A 15,009-nucleotide genomic window follows, 5' to 3' on the forward strand; every position below is an offset into this window, starting at 1 on the left:
AGTTACTTTTGCACAATACTCAGCATTTTGCACATTTCCATTGTCTTGTGTCTGTATCGTCCTGTTCTGTCTAGTTTTGCACTGTTTTGTCTTGTTTATTTTTGCAATTTATGCACACTGCACTTTATGTAGTCCTGGGTTTGTCCGTATATGTCATATATAGCACCAGGGTCTCGGAGGAACGCTGTCTCATTTCACTCTGTACAGTACCTCTGCACGTGGTTAAAATGACAATAAAAGCCACTTGACTTGACCTGTATTTTGTAGCAGTTGCTTGGAGACGAGCGCCATACAGTTCAAATGAGCATACATTCCAAAATATGCAAATTAGCCCCATACATCATAACGATGATGTTTGCTGTTCAGGGTATGAACATTCTATGCTGAAAGTTTATAAATATACAACCTCTGACTGCTTGTTTTCAGTTGAACTTTTGCAAAGCTGAGGAGATTTTCGCTGTGATCACATCAAGTCCAAAGATGTTTAAACTTCTTTTTCACAGAAAGGTAAGTTTGAAGAGACTCGCAGCACATTTCTCTGAATGTTTTCTTATGGTAAATAAGCATTTTTGAAACTTTTAAGGAAGCTTCTTGGATGATTTCTGTAAAAACTGAATTTTGAATCCAAATGAAGGATATTGTATTTTCTTACCATATACTTTGTTTTATGCCATTACTGATGTTGGTTTTCTTGTTTCTAAACAGAAATCACACAAACAAAACGTGGCAGAGACGGAAAGTCCTTCTACGTCTCATCAGAGGTAAAGAAATGTGTCACTCTTTAATGCTGCTGGAGATATTTATAGCAGTGGTTTAGTTGGAGCTGTTTTATTTCCCTTTTATTGGTGTTTTGTATTTACATCTTTTACTACTTCTAGTCTTGTCTATAATTTATATTGATTCAGAGATTAGCGTTTGAAAATGTAGAGTGTAAATGTACAAAATACATGATTTTGTTCCATTACAGTTATTAATTTTTATCTGCAATCTCCAGCATGTACTCCTTGTTAAAATTTTCCACTTTGAAAAATAACATTTACACTTTTGTCCTCATCAGCATCCCGGATGCTTCTGTTGGTCAAAAGAAGAAGAGAAAATGGAGACACTTCTGCTGTTCCTCGGTTTGCTTTTACTCAAAACATATGAAATGCACTTTCTCTTTAAATTGCACTTGTTAATTTAAAGTGACTTTACTTTTTTAATAAACTTATGTTTGTTCGTCCTCTGCAGCAAACTGACAGCGATGCAGAGGCAGAGAGCAGCACTGTGAAGACACAAAAGAAGTGTCGCTGGTTTCTTTTTAAATTCTGGAAGGTATGTTTTATGGAAAGAGTCCCTGTCATCAAGCATTTACTCATCACAGTTAAATGAGAAGAATTAAGAGCAATTTAGCACATCTATGTCCTCAAATTAAGTTCAAAGATGTTTAAACGGTTTTTTTTCACAGAAAGGTAAGTTTGAAGGGACTTGCAGGATGTTTCTCTAAATATTTTTTATGGTAAATAAGCATTTTTGAATCTTTTAATGAAGCTTCATGGATGATTTCTGTAAAAACTGAATTTTGATCACAACCAAATGAAGGATTTTGTATTTCATAGGACAAACTTTAAAACTCAATTTAAAGCATGAATAAATTGTTTTTATTTTATTTAAAGATATTCCTATATATCTGCTTCATGAGCTGACAGCTCACTAAAGTGATAAATAATATGAAATAATACCAAATTTTCTAACTGGACACTTTTCATGGAGAGACTCCCTTGGTATGTTTGTTTTATGCCATTACTGATGTTGGTTTTCTTGTTTCTAAACAGAAATTACACAAACAAAACGTGGCAGAGAAGGAAATTCCTTCTACGTCTCATCAGAGGTAAAGAAATGCGCCACTCTTTAATGCTGCTGGAGATATTTATAGCAGTGGTTTAGTTGGAGCTGTTTTATTTCCCTTTTATTGGCATTTGTCTTCCACCTTGTGTATTTACATCTTTTTTACTACTTTTGGACGTCCTCCAAAATGTTTCAGCGTCAAAGCTCATGCATACATGCACATACACTGCTCAGAATCTTGACATCTTTCCTAATTTTGTGTTTGTGTTTTTACCTTTTTGGAGCAGTGTAGCACGCGGTGGGAAAAAAATAAAAAGTCAAACTGGGACTATAGACCGCTTCGGGTGAGTACACGTGGTGCACAAAGATCAAAGGTCACTTTGTCAAAGTGGAGAAAATGAATTATTTTACACTGATACTGTAAACGTTGCGCGTGTGTGTCAGGTTTCCAAACATCGGAAACACCTGCTACATGAACTCCTGCCTGCAGAGCCTCCTCAACATTGAGGAGTTCATAAGAGACATCAGGCGTCAGGGGGTTTTGTGGAGCACAGATCCAGAGGCTCAGCTCTTAAGGTGCGCTACGTCAACCTTCTACTTTCTTCAAACACCTGAAGAACAAAGAGATCTAACAGCAGAAATGTCTGTTTACCCTTCCTTTCTACAGAAGGCTTATTGATGTCAGGGACTGTCATGAGTCGACAGATTATGGCCTTAAAGATCACCACCTAAGAGCTTTTAAGAAGGCATTCAGCAAGCAAGCTGCCGAATACACCGGCAGTGCACAGAAAGTGCGTCAGCTATTTGGACATTTCGTTTTTTGCTTTACCTTCTGATTTTGATGTACTGTTTTAAATCTCTCTGCTTTTCTTTCAGGACGCTCATGAATTCCTAACATTGTTCCTCAATGAGGTCAAAAGGCTCACACCTCGCCTGGAGAGGAACGCAGCTCTCCTGGGCCAAAGTTATACCTGCCCAGTAGAAGACCATCACATTTTTAAAATGGAGAACATAAGGACATGCAAGAGGTAAGCCTGTCTTTCAGAAACGCAGAGCTGGTTGCAATATTTTCATATACCTCTTTTCCACGTACCTGATCTTTACTTTAACTACGTTACTCCTGAAATGTGTAGCTGCGGTCACCACTCATCACAGCAAGAGGAATTCACCAGTTTGTCTCTTGACCTGGTTCCAGAGGGGTCTGTGATAAACATGTTAGAGACATACTTGAAGGTAAGATCACAAATTCCAATAGAGTTGTCGTATCAGCGATCTTAACACACCTTTTTTGTTAGTGTTTGTGTGTATGCGTGTGTGTGCATATGTTGAGATTTCTTTCTACCATAAAGCCTGTTTTCTCTGTGCTGTTGTTCAGGAAGAAGAAATAGAATATCGCTGTGATTGTGGAGGGACGGCCTCAGAACTGAAGTCGTCTTTTGATACACTGCCAAGGTGAGTAAGGTCACATCAGAATTGATCGACTGACCAGGTTTCCAAACTGTGGCGCATCAAATATCAGAGTTTTTCGAGACAATATTTGAGCAGTCGTTTTCTTCCATCTTCTGTTTGTGTTTGACACTCATTCTTCTTATTTTCTGCCTTGTTTGTGTTTTTTTTTTCTTTTCTGCCAGAGTTCTGATCTTGCATCTGAAGAGGTTTGGCTTTACACAAACCTACAAGATTCAGAAGGTGGATGACCCCGTCAGGCTGCAGAGGGACTTGGTGGTGCCATCCAATCAGGTAAAAACAGACTGCAGAACGTCTCAGGCTACGTCCACACTAGCCCGGATAGATTTGAAAACTCCGTGTCCACACTAGCGTTTTCAGTCATTTTCAAATAGTTGTGCGTCTGCATTGAAACGGCCGAAAACGCCTATGTTCCAGTCCTGCGCATGCGCAAAAGTGAGTGAGAATTACAGAATTTGAAGAAAAGCTATCCGGAGCATGTACAAACTGATATTAATCGTTTTTAGGGCTGTCAAAGTTGAGAGCAATCAAAACAACTGCTGTATAATGCACTCGGCTTATCTTTGTTTAATTGCTCACATGACTGCATCACATGACTAAAATGCGTCATCGTTTTAGAAAGTCTGCGTTTTCGAGTGTCCACACTGCGACGGGACAACTCCGTTTTGAAATGTATGCGTTTTCGAGAGCGTTTTCAAGATGCTGTGTTTTTCCTTGAGGAAAACGCCGTCTCAGTGTGGACGGGAGGTCAAAGCGGAGAGAAAACGATGTGTTTTCAAACGAAAACGCATTAGTGTGGACGTAGCCTCAGCAAATCAGCTTAATTGTGGCACTGATGTGAGACTTTATGAAACTAACACTCTTTGGATTTGTTCCTTCTCAGGGTGGTGGCTGTTATAGTATTGTCAGCATCATCAGTCATTATGGAGGCACAGAGTCAGGTAAAACAACAGACTTGTGACAAACAGAAAATGAAAACTTGCTACTTTTCAGTGAAGGACTCACACACAAAAGCTTTTGATGTTCTAAGAAGCACTAAGTCAAAATCACTGTTTGCTTGAATCAGTTGACTTCCAGAAGTTGGATTCATTTGTCTTAATGTGATTTCAGGACACTACATCTGTAGTTCTGTCCATCCTGAGGAGAGTCAGCACTCTACATCAGATCGCTGGCTCACCTATAATGACGCACAGGTGCTCCACACAACCGGATCGGCAGTTTGTGAGGAACAGCAGCACTCGGCCTACATCCTATTTTACAAGAGAAACGTAAGAAGACACAGCATCTCATCCTGAAGTGAGAGAATTTTTAAATGTCCTGTTACCTTGTTAACCAGTTTTGTCTTCATTCTCAGTTCTGAAACAGGAAGTGGAAGGAAGAAAGGAAGTTAAGGTCATCATCATGCTGAGAAGGAAAAGCAGTCGTCCCAGCCCACCATCGCACACTGGAGGACAAGTATAGGTAAGTATTGCCCTCAGGAGGGAGGGTCCTCCCAGAGAGCCTGGTCCTCCCAAGATTTCTTCCTCCAGGAGGGAGTTTTTTCTTGCCACCGTCGCCCCACATTCACTGGTCTCATCAGCAGGGACATTTTTAACCTCCTAAGACCTGAACTTTCATGGCATGCATTTTTAATTTCTCTGTGCCATTTGGGTTGATTGGGACCTGATGAATGTAAAAACAAAGACATCAGATTCGGACTATCTTTTTTTTGTTTCTCAAAAGAATGAGATCCACATATGAGGACATTCATTTTAAATTTGGATTGAACAGTGGCAGTGTAATGTCCTCCCTCATAAGTGGATATCAGGTTTTTGAAGAGCAAAATTTTGTATTTTGGTCTAGACAACCCAAAATGTTATGTCTACATATGTGGACACCAGGTCCTAGGAGGTTAAAACAAAATCTACTAGAGATCGTCCTTTTCTGGACCAGTGTTTGGCTTGCTCTCTGGAAACAACAAATTAGTGCTGTCAGCGTTAACGTCATTTTACCTAATGACGTTTACGCTGACAGCACTAATTTTATTGTTGTTATTAATATTATTATTAATTTATTTGTAAAATAAATTAAATTTAAAAAAACAAAGAAATGATTTAATTCTTTATTTTATTTTGTTTTATTAAAATCAAAATAACAACAAAAACAAAAATAACTAATAAAAAAATATTAAAAGTATTCAGCAGTGTTTTGTGAAATTTGTAATGAGCCTTAGTTAAGTTGATGTCACAGAAGTTTCTGAATCATTTAGATTGTTCAACAAACTGATTCACTCAGGTAAAGATGGTAAGCTGGAGCAATGGTACCCTTGGAGTTCAGTTTAAGTTTTCAGACAAATATTCCCTCGATCAGTTGCAGCTTCTGCTTTTAAATAAATGATTTAGCTGCAAATGTTTAGCTGCAGGTAGCAAAGTCCAAAAGTGACAACATTTCCACTGCAGTCTCTCCAGAAATGGCTTATAAAATTTTTACCAAATTAGACATTTATCCTTGGATCATTGACAACCCTGCAGGGTGAAAATCTTTCATTGTACCTTTTATAACATTTTAACAAGTTGCTGTTTCCTGCTGCAAGTTTCCTGTTTTGGCTGAACTTCATCAGCTCAAAAAAACTCACCGTGCTGTGGTGTACTAAATGACCTCATGTACAGGACACACTGAAGGCAGGTTTGCAGTGTTTAATTAACAAAGTCAAGATCAGTTAACAACAGCTGAACTAAAGACTTTCTTTTTCTCATCGATAAAATGAGGTCCATGCCAATGCGCTCAAATGGGACCTCCATTAATGGTGAGGGGCATAAAGGTGCTTTTTGAATGACCAGCTGGTTCACCAGCTGACACCATTGGACGCACACCATCGGCGCATATCCAAACATGCAAGAAATGCAAGATGGTGGTGCGCACAGATACAGCGGCTCTATGCTCTCCACTTACCCAATTTCACTGTGCAAGAAACTGCACAATGACAATAAAAAGCTCTAAGTCTAAAACAGTTTCCTGGCCAGTAAAATCGGGCAATTATTCGCTCCAGAGTTTTATGCTATTCCAGGTGACCAGCCATCGACTTGTAATGAGCCAGCTAAAACAATAATTTCTCAGTGGCTCTTCTGGCACCAACAAGTGGGTGTGTTCTTCCATCGTGCAAGTGTCACGACACACTGAACATGGTCTGAACATGGATTTTCCCTCGATATTTCTTTTCCACCAGTACTATGGGGTATTTGTGAATATCCATGACTGACCCGGCCAGGTGGCCAGCTGGTCTTTGGACAGGGTCACGGCAGTTTCAAGGTTCAACAAAATCCCTTTCACTGACAGACTGAAGGAAAGCTCCTCAAAAATAGAGGGTCTTCAAGCTCCTCAGTGGCACGAAAAGGTTTCCCGGACTCAGTGTTGTATATTTTTTTCCCAAAAGATTGAAATAGTGGAGAGAAATCAGCTTCTGAAACCATCCAGAAGACAAAGTCTCCAACTGGTTTGTGGAAGTCCAGTTTCTCCAAATTAATCAGCGGGTGAAATGTCTCTTCATGGATGGTTTTGATTCTGTTGTTATTCACGAACAAAGCCCTCAAAGCAGCATATGAAAGAAAGTCCTCTTTCATTGTTGTCTCCAGCGTGTTAAAAGAGAGATCGAGCTCAGTGATGAGTTTTGAAGCGGCTGCAGGGACTTCTCGAAGGTTTTGGCTCGAACAGTCGAAGGATGTTGTTCACAGTGGTGACACTGTTGACTGGTGATTGACAAGCACTGAGATACTAGCATGACAAACACAAGAAACATCATGACTTATTCTCCTGAGTGCCTGCAAAACAAACACAAAATCAAACTCAAAGCTTTTCTCTCAGATGCTGGTGTGGCACAATCTAATGATAAAAAAGGTCATGCTAACAGCTTTTGGAGCACAGCTGCACAAAATAACAGCTTTTGGAGCACAAAATGCATTACAGGTAAACCCAGTACCCAAACATGTTAACAAGGATAAAGAAAAAATCTGAAACAAAAGCAGGTAGTGTGGTGATTTATGTTGTGAGGATGCTTTCACTCCCATCAAAGTCACCCAGTGTTGAGAACCCAAATGAGCCCAAAAACCTCAAGTGGCTGCAACCAACAGCGAACGTCAAGAAGTGGATACTTGCATGTTGAGCCAGAAACATGCAGAAAACCCAAAAGAGGCGAGATAGCACATCTTGGTCCCACTCAGGCAGTACGAACACCTGGAAAGAGGAGCCCACAGTTCAGACCCAAGGTCACTGGTAAGGACACCAGCCAGTTATAAGTCTAGTTTTAATTTTCATTTTAGTTAGTGTTATGGCCTTTCTAAGGGTGGCCAGACCATAATATAAGGGTGATCCACCCCTGTCTGACCCCAAGCAGCACATCACACAACCAGTACAATTTTGATGGTGATTTTTTTTTCACAGTGATTGAATTCTAACAAAGGAAAGGAGCGAACTATAGCTTCGGGGTGGACCCCAAAACAACAAACAAAAGGGACCGTATCTAAAGGATGTACAAAACTTATTTATGAAAAGAATAAAACCAAATGACAATGTCTTATCTCCCTAACTAAGAAAAACATGAGAAAAGGGTAATCAAATAAAAAGGCAGTCCACCCCTACATGCTCCTGTATAAAGAAACAGGTAACACAAAGCCTGCCGGTTGAGGTCCATGGCGGTGTCATCTTATATGTTGTCTCCAGGTCATTAGCCAATCTGTATGGGCCGTCCCATGGATGCACCAATCACGGAAAGGCACCTGCACACTCAGATTTACATATGAGACAACATTACGACAACAGTCGTAACATTAACTAAAAATGTTTTTCACCATCTCGTTTTAACTTCTGGTTTAGCTTCAGCTAACTAAAACTAAATGGACCTTGGAAATAATCACATCTTAATAGAGTGAACCATAGACTGTATAAAAGATAGGACCATTGCAACTTTACTGCAGCACTTCACCCTTTCACATAGTCCCAGCTCTTCTCTGTCATGTTTTATGGTGCTGCAAATGTCTTCAGTTGGTGAAAGGTTGGGCTGCTGGTGTCTTGTTGTGCTTGCTATGCATCCCTGACTCGTTTCTTCTTTCTGCATCAAGTAAGGAATGTAGTGAAAGTTCCCAAGAGGTTAAAAGCACCACTGAAAAAATGCCATCAGACCTGAGTTGGGACACTTGGATTATGGAGCTTCTGGACCAAGAGAGTGGATGGGAGCATGTGTTTAACAAGTAAGAGTATAACGTCCCCCAAAATGTCCCTAACTAAGAAAAACATGAGAAAAGGGTAATCAAATAAAAAGGCAGTCCACCCCTACATGCTCCTGTATAAAGAAGCAGGTAACACAAAGCCTGCAGGTTGAGGTCCATGGTGGTGTCATCTTATATGTTGTCTCCAGGTCAAGGAGACAACCTTAACCTTAACAACCTTTCGCGTGCCACAGCTGGTTGCCGACCCCTGGACTAGACTATTTAACAATATGTTACAGATTTATGTTACAAAGAAGAAACGCCACAGAGGAGGTTTGTGGATGTAGTGAAGGAGGACATGCAGAGGGTTGGTGTGACAGACGATGCAAACAATTGCCCATTCCCACAAAGCTATGGTAAAAGCTAGCGTGAGATTGGGCTGGGTTCATTGTACTGCTGTATATGACTAGGTATTTATTTGGGAAAGGAAAAAATGAACTGAAAACAGTTACTTTCTTATGAAATGAACAAAAATAAAACCCAATGTTGTAACAATTACTGCATGGTATATAAATTAAGATTTTCAAAATAAAACACCAGGCCTCCTAAGTCCTAACTCTGGTTTCACTCATAAAACCTTATACCTTTAAAGTGGAATGGCTTTCACCTTTGAAATGCCCCAGGGTACAACTAAAACAGTTATTGTCAACTTAAACCACATTTGTACTAGTGGGCCCCCACATAGACACACATTTACTTGTCCATATTAAACCTGAAGCATAGGCCCTTTCTCTTGTTTGTACTTGTGTTCTCGTGTACTCGTGATACGTCATCAGTCGGAGACCAAGTACTGTTCCAATTCAAAGTATGCATCAAGCCGAGAACGCGAAAAAGTCCCGGATGTGTTCTCGCTCCGCCTGTTTTATCGATAAATGAACGTTTTCTTTAAATTATTTGAATATATATGAGTGCCTGTGTATAAATACACAAACAATACACATATGCTTTCAATTGTGTAATTTAAGTGATCTAGGTAGCTCTGTTTTGGAAGTTCAGTTAACGCTAGAAATGTGTTTTGGAGTTTCTACGTCCTTTAGAATTTGTACGTGCTTTTTGGAGTTTGTACGGGCTTTATCTCTAGGGGCCGCTGTATATATTTATATATAAACATACATAAATAAAACCACTTTTTTTTTTTTTTTACATTAGTAATTCCTTTTGTGCATAATTTTATATTGTTGTTAATAATAAATTAATTAAAGCAACAAAACAACCTGAAGAGCCGAAAGAGCCGTCTCTTTTTAGTGAGCCGAGCTGAAAGAGCCGGTTCTCTAAAAAGAGCCGGAATTCCCATCACTAATTCTTAGGACTTAGCTTCTGTGTCAGGTCCCACAGGTTCACCTGAACCTTTACCACTTGTCCCGCCCCAAAGCAGAAAAGAGTGTTTTGGACTGGCTTGTTAGTCTAGCAACCAAAGACAATACAGAGTTGAGATGACTGACATTAGATTGGTAAACAAATAAGGTGAACCTATAAAACAGTCATAAATTCAATTATGTTTAATTCTTGAGTTTAATAAACAGATAATGTCTGTTAGCAGTTAATCTGTCATTACAGTTAAATGCTGAAGCAGGAATACATTTGTTTAACACTCACAAATGTAGGACTTAGTCATTTCTACTTTAATTTCTCCATTTTCTACCTATTAAAGGATGACAAAATCGCATTTGGAGTCTGCTGTAGTTGATAGTGGTGCAAATACTTTCACAACCACAAGTCAAAGGTTTTTACACTTAATTTGTCTTGTTTTTCAATACATCAGTATTTTAAAATACATTGTTATTTATCATAAAAAAGAGCAGCATTGATGAGTAATGTGCTAGTTTTCTGTGGTGCCATTTTCATCCTTGTACTACTGTGGTAGTGAAATATACTTTAGAAATGTGCTATAATAATGCAGTTCTTTAACTTGGAGTTGGTCTTGTATGGTTTAACCTTTTTTTCCTGTGTGTTCGCATTTGTATTGTAACATTTATTCTGTAGCGATATCTCCCAGGTGGCGTCTTTGGTCTCCTTCCTTGCTGTTTTCTGGTAGTGACCTCACCCAGATAGCTGTAGGATGGTCACTCACAAGCTGAACACAAATATTTCTTTTAATCTTTGCTGCCATTGTATTAAACTTGATTTATGAATTTATGTATTCAGTCAACACAAATTCCAAGCAGGTAAAAAGCTTTGGAGCTCAGCAGCAGTCAGAAGAGCTTGATGAGGTGAGGAAGAAGTTACTGCCTCTGTCAGTGCGCCCCAGGGTGGCTGTGGCTACAGTGTAGCTTGCCATCACCAGTGTGTGAATGTGTGTGTGAATGGGCGAATGACTGGATGTATAAAGCGCTTTGGGGTCCTTGGGGACTAGAAAAGCGCTATACAAATACAGGCCATTTACTGTTGTCCTGGAGTAACTGTAACCCACATAATTCCCTGAGGAATTATTAAAGTATTCTGATATTAAAATCAAACATGAAATGCATTCAAAGACAGAACAGAAAATATTCACAAGCAAATAAAATAATATATTCAATAGTTGTTTTTTGTTTTATCTTTCAAATCCTGTTTATAAATTGGCTTTAGCCTGTGCAGCATCACAACTCAGGTGAGTTCTAAAGAACTCCTCTATCTTCTTCCACAGGTGGATCTCTGCTGCTGCGTGGGCCCTGGGCTCCCCTCCCCACACCACTGAGAAGCTAAGCATCCCATGGAAAGCAGAGGAACAGAAGGGTCCATAGGGTGGCTCCAGCAAATGTCCAGCTCCAGGATAAAAAATAGTCTCAAAGTTCTCCTTCCCACGACGCTTCAGTCTCTCCACCATCTGGTCCATGTAGGCCTTGCTGTCCCAGTTGAGGTCATCCTCTGCAGCCACAAAGAGAAACTGGCTCTTGGCTCGTTCAATGGGGACGAGGCTTCCTTTGTTCTTCTCTTCCAGGGGATCTTCAGTAGCATACTTGATAAGGTTTGCTCCAGACTTGGTGGTAATCACCTTGCTGAAGTCAAACATTAAGGGTGAGAGGATCTGCTGTTTCTTGTAGTAGAGGGGAGTGCCCACACTGGCACTGGTGCCATTGATCCAAACTAAGGCCTCCACACCGGGCACGAATGCAGCAAGAGAGAGCGCGATATCTGTTCCCTTTGATCTTGATATTATGCCGACTCCTTTACTGCCCGCCTGTGAAATAACACACAGAGCTCAGAAACCGGCAATTCCAAAGTATTAAAAGTTGTGACCTGCTGGGCATTTAAACTGGAACAGTTTAAAGAAAAAAATGGGTGTTCTGGCACATAACTCGTAACTACACATAACTAGGACTCCCTAAAGCAGTGTCTCACTTTTTGCCAAGCAATTCTTCAAACCTGACTGATTTTTAACCAGTTCACTGCATTTCACAGACTACGCATGCAATCATTCCCCCCCCTCCCAAAAAAAACAAAAACATTTGCTTCACATTCGGTCTGAACACACAGTTACATGGGTTCTTGTAAAGTTACGCTGCTAGCTTAAGTGTCACCCACTGGACCCACCTTGGGGTGGTGGCGTAAGAAATCCACGGCTTCTTTAAAGGGGTCCAGATGTATCTCTTTCATATTTTGTCTGTCACTGAACACAGCAATCGTGAGGACCAGAAACCCTTTGTTGGCCAGCAAACAGGCTCTTTTCTCAGACATGAAGGTGCCCAGATCCAGCACAGCAGGGAACGGACCTTCTCCTAGAACACAGACAACAAAAGTTTCATGTAAGTAGGTTATAATCATGCATAATGTGAAACTTTAACCTAAAGCCCTACAATAAAAGATCCATATTCAACACTTCATCTATGTTTTCCAGTTTAAATATGAATTAAAATGTTTTTCACTCATGTATCGTGATTTTTGGTGTAAGTTTCATCATATAGTTTCATTACAGCCCAATTAGTGCTGTATTTTATGATCTCAGAGGTGTTAAACACATTTTTTTTATATTTAAGGATACTTTTAAATAACTTCCCAAAGTAGTACAATAAGTACTTCTACAAAGGATACAGCTGTGCAAATATGATTACAGCTAATATGACAAGCCACCCCCTCCTCTGTCCTCCAGATGCATTTTAGGAACTGAGACATCTTTTAAGACATCTGTTATTAATCTCTGTCTCTCTTCCACAACATGTCTTCTATCCTGTCTTCCTTCTCTCACCCCAGATGGCCCCGCCCCTCCCTGAGCCTGGTTCTGCGGGAGGTTTCTTCCTGTTAAAAGGCAGTTTTTCCTTCCCACTGTCGCCAAAGTTCTTGCTCATAGGGGGTCATTTGATTGTTGGGTTATTCTTTGTATGTATTATTGTAGGGTCTGCCTTACAATATAAATACTTTGAGGCGACTGTTGTTGTGATTTGGCGCTATATAAATAAAATTGAATTGAAATTGAATCAAGAAAAGTGATGTACCCTTTGCAGAAAATATACCTTCGCCACCTGTTAAAAAAAAAAAGGGGGCCCACTGTAATGATAGTGAATACTTCTAAGTGGAAAACCACATACAGTACCTGGGGGTGTAAACAAGACTCCTCGTATGTTCCCCTCTTTGACTGGGTCCCGACTGACCCCGTCTCCCATCAAAAACCTCTCGTTTGTCTCTTCTGCCAGTATCCTGCCATCCGCCTCCTGCTCATGCACAGAAAACTTCACCACGTGAGGGTTCAGAGCTTTGTTCTTGAAGAAGTACTTGTGCAAAGTGTCTGCCTTCAGTGACTGCAGCAGACCCATGGGCTGCACTCCAACGTAGCTCCCGTTGAGTGAGGGGTCTCGGTTCAGGTCGACCTCTCCGCCATCATCTGCCCTGTAAGTGGCTGAAGAGCCGAACACCACTTCTCTCTCGTCGGTCGATGTGGCTCTGATTGTGACTACCTGCCTTGACCGCAGCCCGGCCACTTTCAGCTGAACGGGCTCATCAAACAGACACCTGGTGCTCGGCAGCAGCCTCAGCCTGACTTGGGAGGACATCTTTTCTGAAAGATCAAAGACTGAACTCCATGAATGTTCAATATTTGGACAAATGGGTCATTGCAAGGAAAATAAAAAAGAAACATTCTTGGAATGCTTCCCACTCGACACCATCAGAATCAGATCTTTTTTTTTTTTAACTTCAATATATTTGAGGACGCAATGCTACATACTATGTAGATTACTGGAGTTACAGACCAGAAAGTATACAGTGTTAGGTCAAAATGTGGCACTTTTTAATGTCCCAGCATTTTTTAAATCTCACAACTTTTTAACCACATGAAATTTTAAAGGCTGAAAATTACATTTCAGCTTTGTTACAAACAGCAACCTATTTAATTTTAATTCAGCTGTCTACTGGGATATATCAAAATTTTCAGTAGTAAAACTTCATAAATTTAATGCCAATGATGCAGAGAAAAAGAAACAAGCAATAATACACTGGGTATTTTTCCTGCTCTGATCAGTCACTGGAGAAAACTCTCACAGGTGCATTTTGATGATCTTTCACATAGTTACTGGATGTGAAAGGTCATTTTTTCCCTACATTCTAGTGTCCAAAGTAATTTTCTAAAGCAGGGATTCCCAAAGTGTGGGCTGGGGCCCTCTGGTGGGCTGTAAAGATACTGCAGGTGGACCACAGTATTAACAGAAATTCGGTTTGGAATTACTCGGAAGTATGTGTAGTTACATGTTCATACAAGTTAATTTACTTATATAAAAAGTGAATTCGAACTGGTAGTACGAGGTGGTTAGTTTGTGATATTATTCATTACTGTGACCTTAATTTTCTGCTCATGTATTTAAATTTGTATCCCTGTGGCAGGCGGGGTCACACACTGGCCTTAACATTATGCATATGATTGGGTAACAATAGCAAATTATAGCCTGAGTTGTTTATGTTTGTTTTGTTTTCAAGGAAACATATACATTTCTTTTGTATTTTAATTAGAGGGAGGATTTCAGATTGGGTGGGCCCCGCTAGGTTTTCTTTTTTTAAGAGAAAACGGAAGTTGTTGTTGGGGACTGAAAGTTAATGACACCCTGAAATCCCTAAAGTTTATGGAATTTTGGTTAATTGTATGGATTAAACAAATGACACTAATGGCTCTTGGCTCTGGAGTAATCGCTGAAATTACTCCAGAGATCTAAAGCGTATCTTATATGAATATTTCCCATAATGCTGAAATGCCAAGTGTATCATATTTAATACATTAGTTTTTATGACTTTTTTGAGACTTCCACATTATTAGTGTGAATTTTCCCCCTGAGAAATCTGAAGAAATTGCACAATAAAATTTCAAGCAATAAATTGCACAAAAATGCCAGCTGAAGTAAAAAAAATAAAAAAATAAATTAAATTAAGACTCATACATGCACATTGATATTTAATTTTTTTTATGGGTCTAAAGTTAAAAAAATACCTGTGTCAAAAAGATGAACCATTTTGTAGTTATTTCATGGTTCAGGCTTTACAGGGTTAAAAACGAGTTCAACTGTTGTTTCAT

The 15,009-nt window shown here is 39.7% G+C and overlaps 2 protein-coding genes across 4 annotated transcripts; one reads left to right on the forward strand and one right to left on the reverse strand.

The window, feature by feature from the left end:
- Positions 1-432: 432 nt before the first annotated feature.
- LOC147307970 (ubiquitin carboxyl-terminal hydrolase 37-like) lies at positions 433-5,447 on the forward strand. Of its 2 annotated transcripts, XM_086271038.1 has the most exons (15): positions 453-507; positions 706-761; positions 1,058-1,121; positions 1,231-1,314; positions 1,815-1,870; positions 2,115-2,171; positions 2,272-2,403; positions 2,495-2,618; positions 2,704-2,855; positions 2,961-3,060; positions 3,203-3,279; positions 3,459-3,567; positions 4,178-4,235; positions 4,405-4,562; positions 4,649-5,447. In XM_086271038.1, the coding sequence occupies exons 1-15, from the start codon at positions 481-483 to the stop codon at positions 4,652-4,654; spliced, it is 1,260 nt and encodes a 419-aa protein (XP_086127164.1). In that variant the 5' UTR covers positions 453-480; the 3' UTR covers positions 4,655-5,447. The 2 variants fall into 2 exon arrangements, with proteins under 2 accessions (XP_086127165.1, XP_086127164.1); XM_086271039.1 differs by lacking the exon at positions 4,649-5,447 and having other exon boundaries at positions 433-507; positions 4,405-4,589.
- Positions 5,448-10,002: 4,555 nt separating this feature from the next.
- LOC147307971 (acyl-coenzyme A thioesterase 1-like) lies at positions 10,003-13,891 on the reverse strand. Of its 2 annotated transcripts, none has more exons than XM_086272742.1 (3): positions 13,045-13,891; positions 12,039-12,232; positions 10,003-11,694 (listed from the first exon to the last, which is right to left on the reverse strand). In XM_086272742.1, the coding sequence occupies exons 1-3, from the start codon at positions 13,499-13,501 to the stop codon at positions 11,086-11,088; spliced, it is 1,260 nt and encodes a 419-aa protein (XP_086128868.1). In that variant the 5' UTR covers positions 13,502-13,891; the 3' UTR covers positions 10,003-11,085. The 2 variants fall into 2 exon arrangements, with proteins under 2 accessions (XP_086128868.1, XP_086128869.1); XM_086272743.1 differs by having other exon boundaries at positions 12,048-12,232; positions 13,045-13,887.
- Positions 13,892-15,009: the final 1,118 nt, after the last annotated feature.

Source organism: Aulonocara sp. 'chitande type north' Nkhata Bay, linkage group LG18 (genome assembly GCF_057382095.1).
Source record: "Aulonocara sp. 'chitande type north' Nkhata Bay isolate Kocher_YH1m ecotype deep benthic linkage group LG18, A_spYH_male_GT1.1, whole genome shotgun sequence".
NCBI lineage: Eukaryota > Metazoa > Chordata > Actinopteri > Cichliformes > Cichlidae > Aulonocara > Aulonocara sp. 'chitande type north' Nkhata Bay.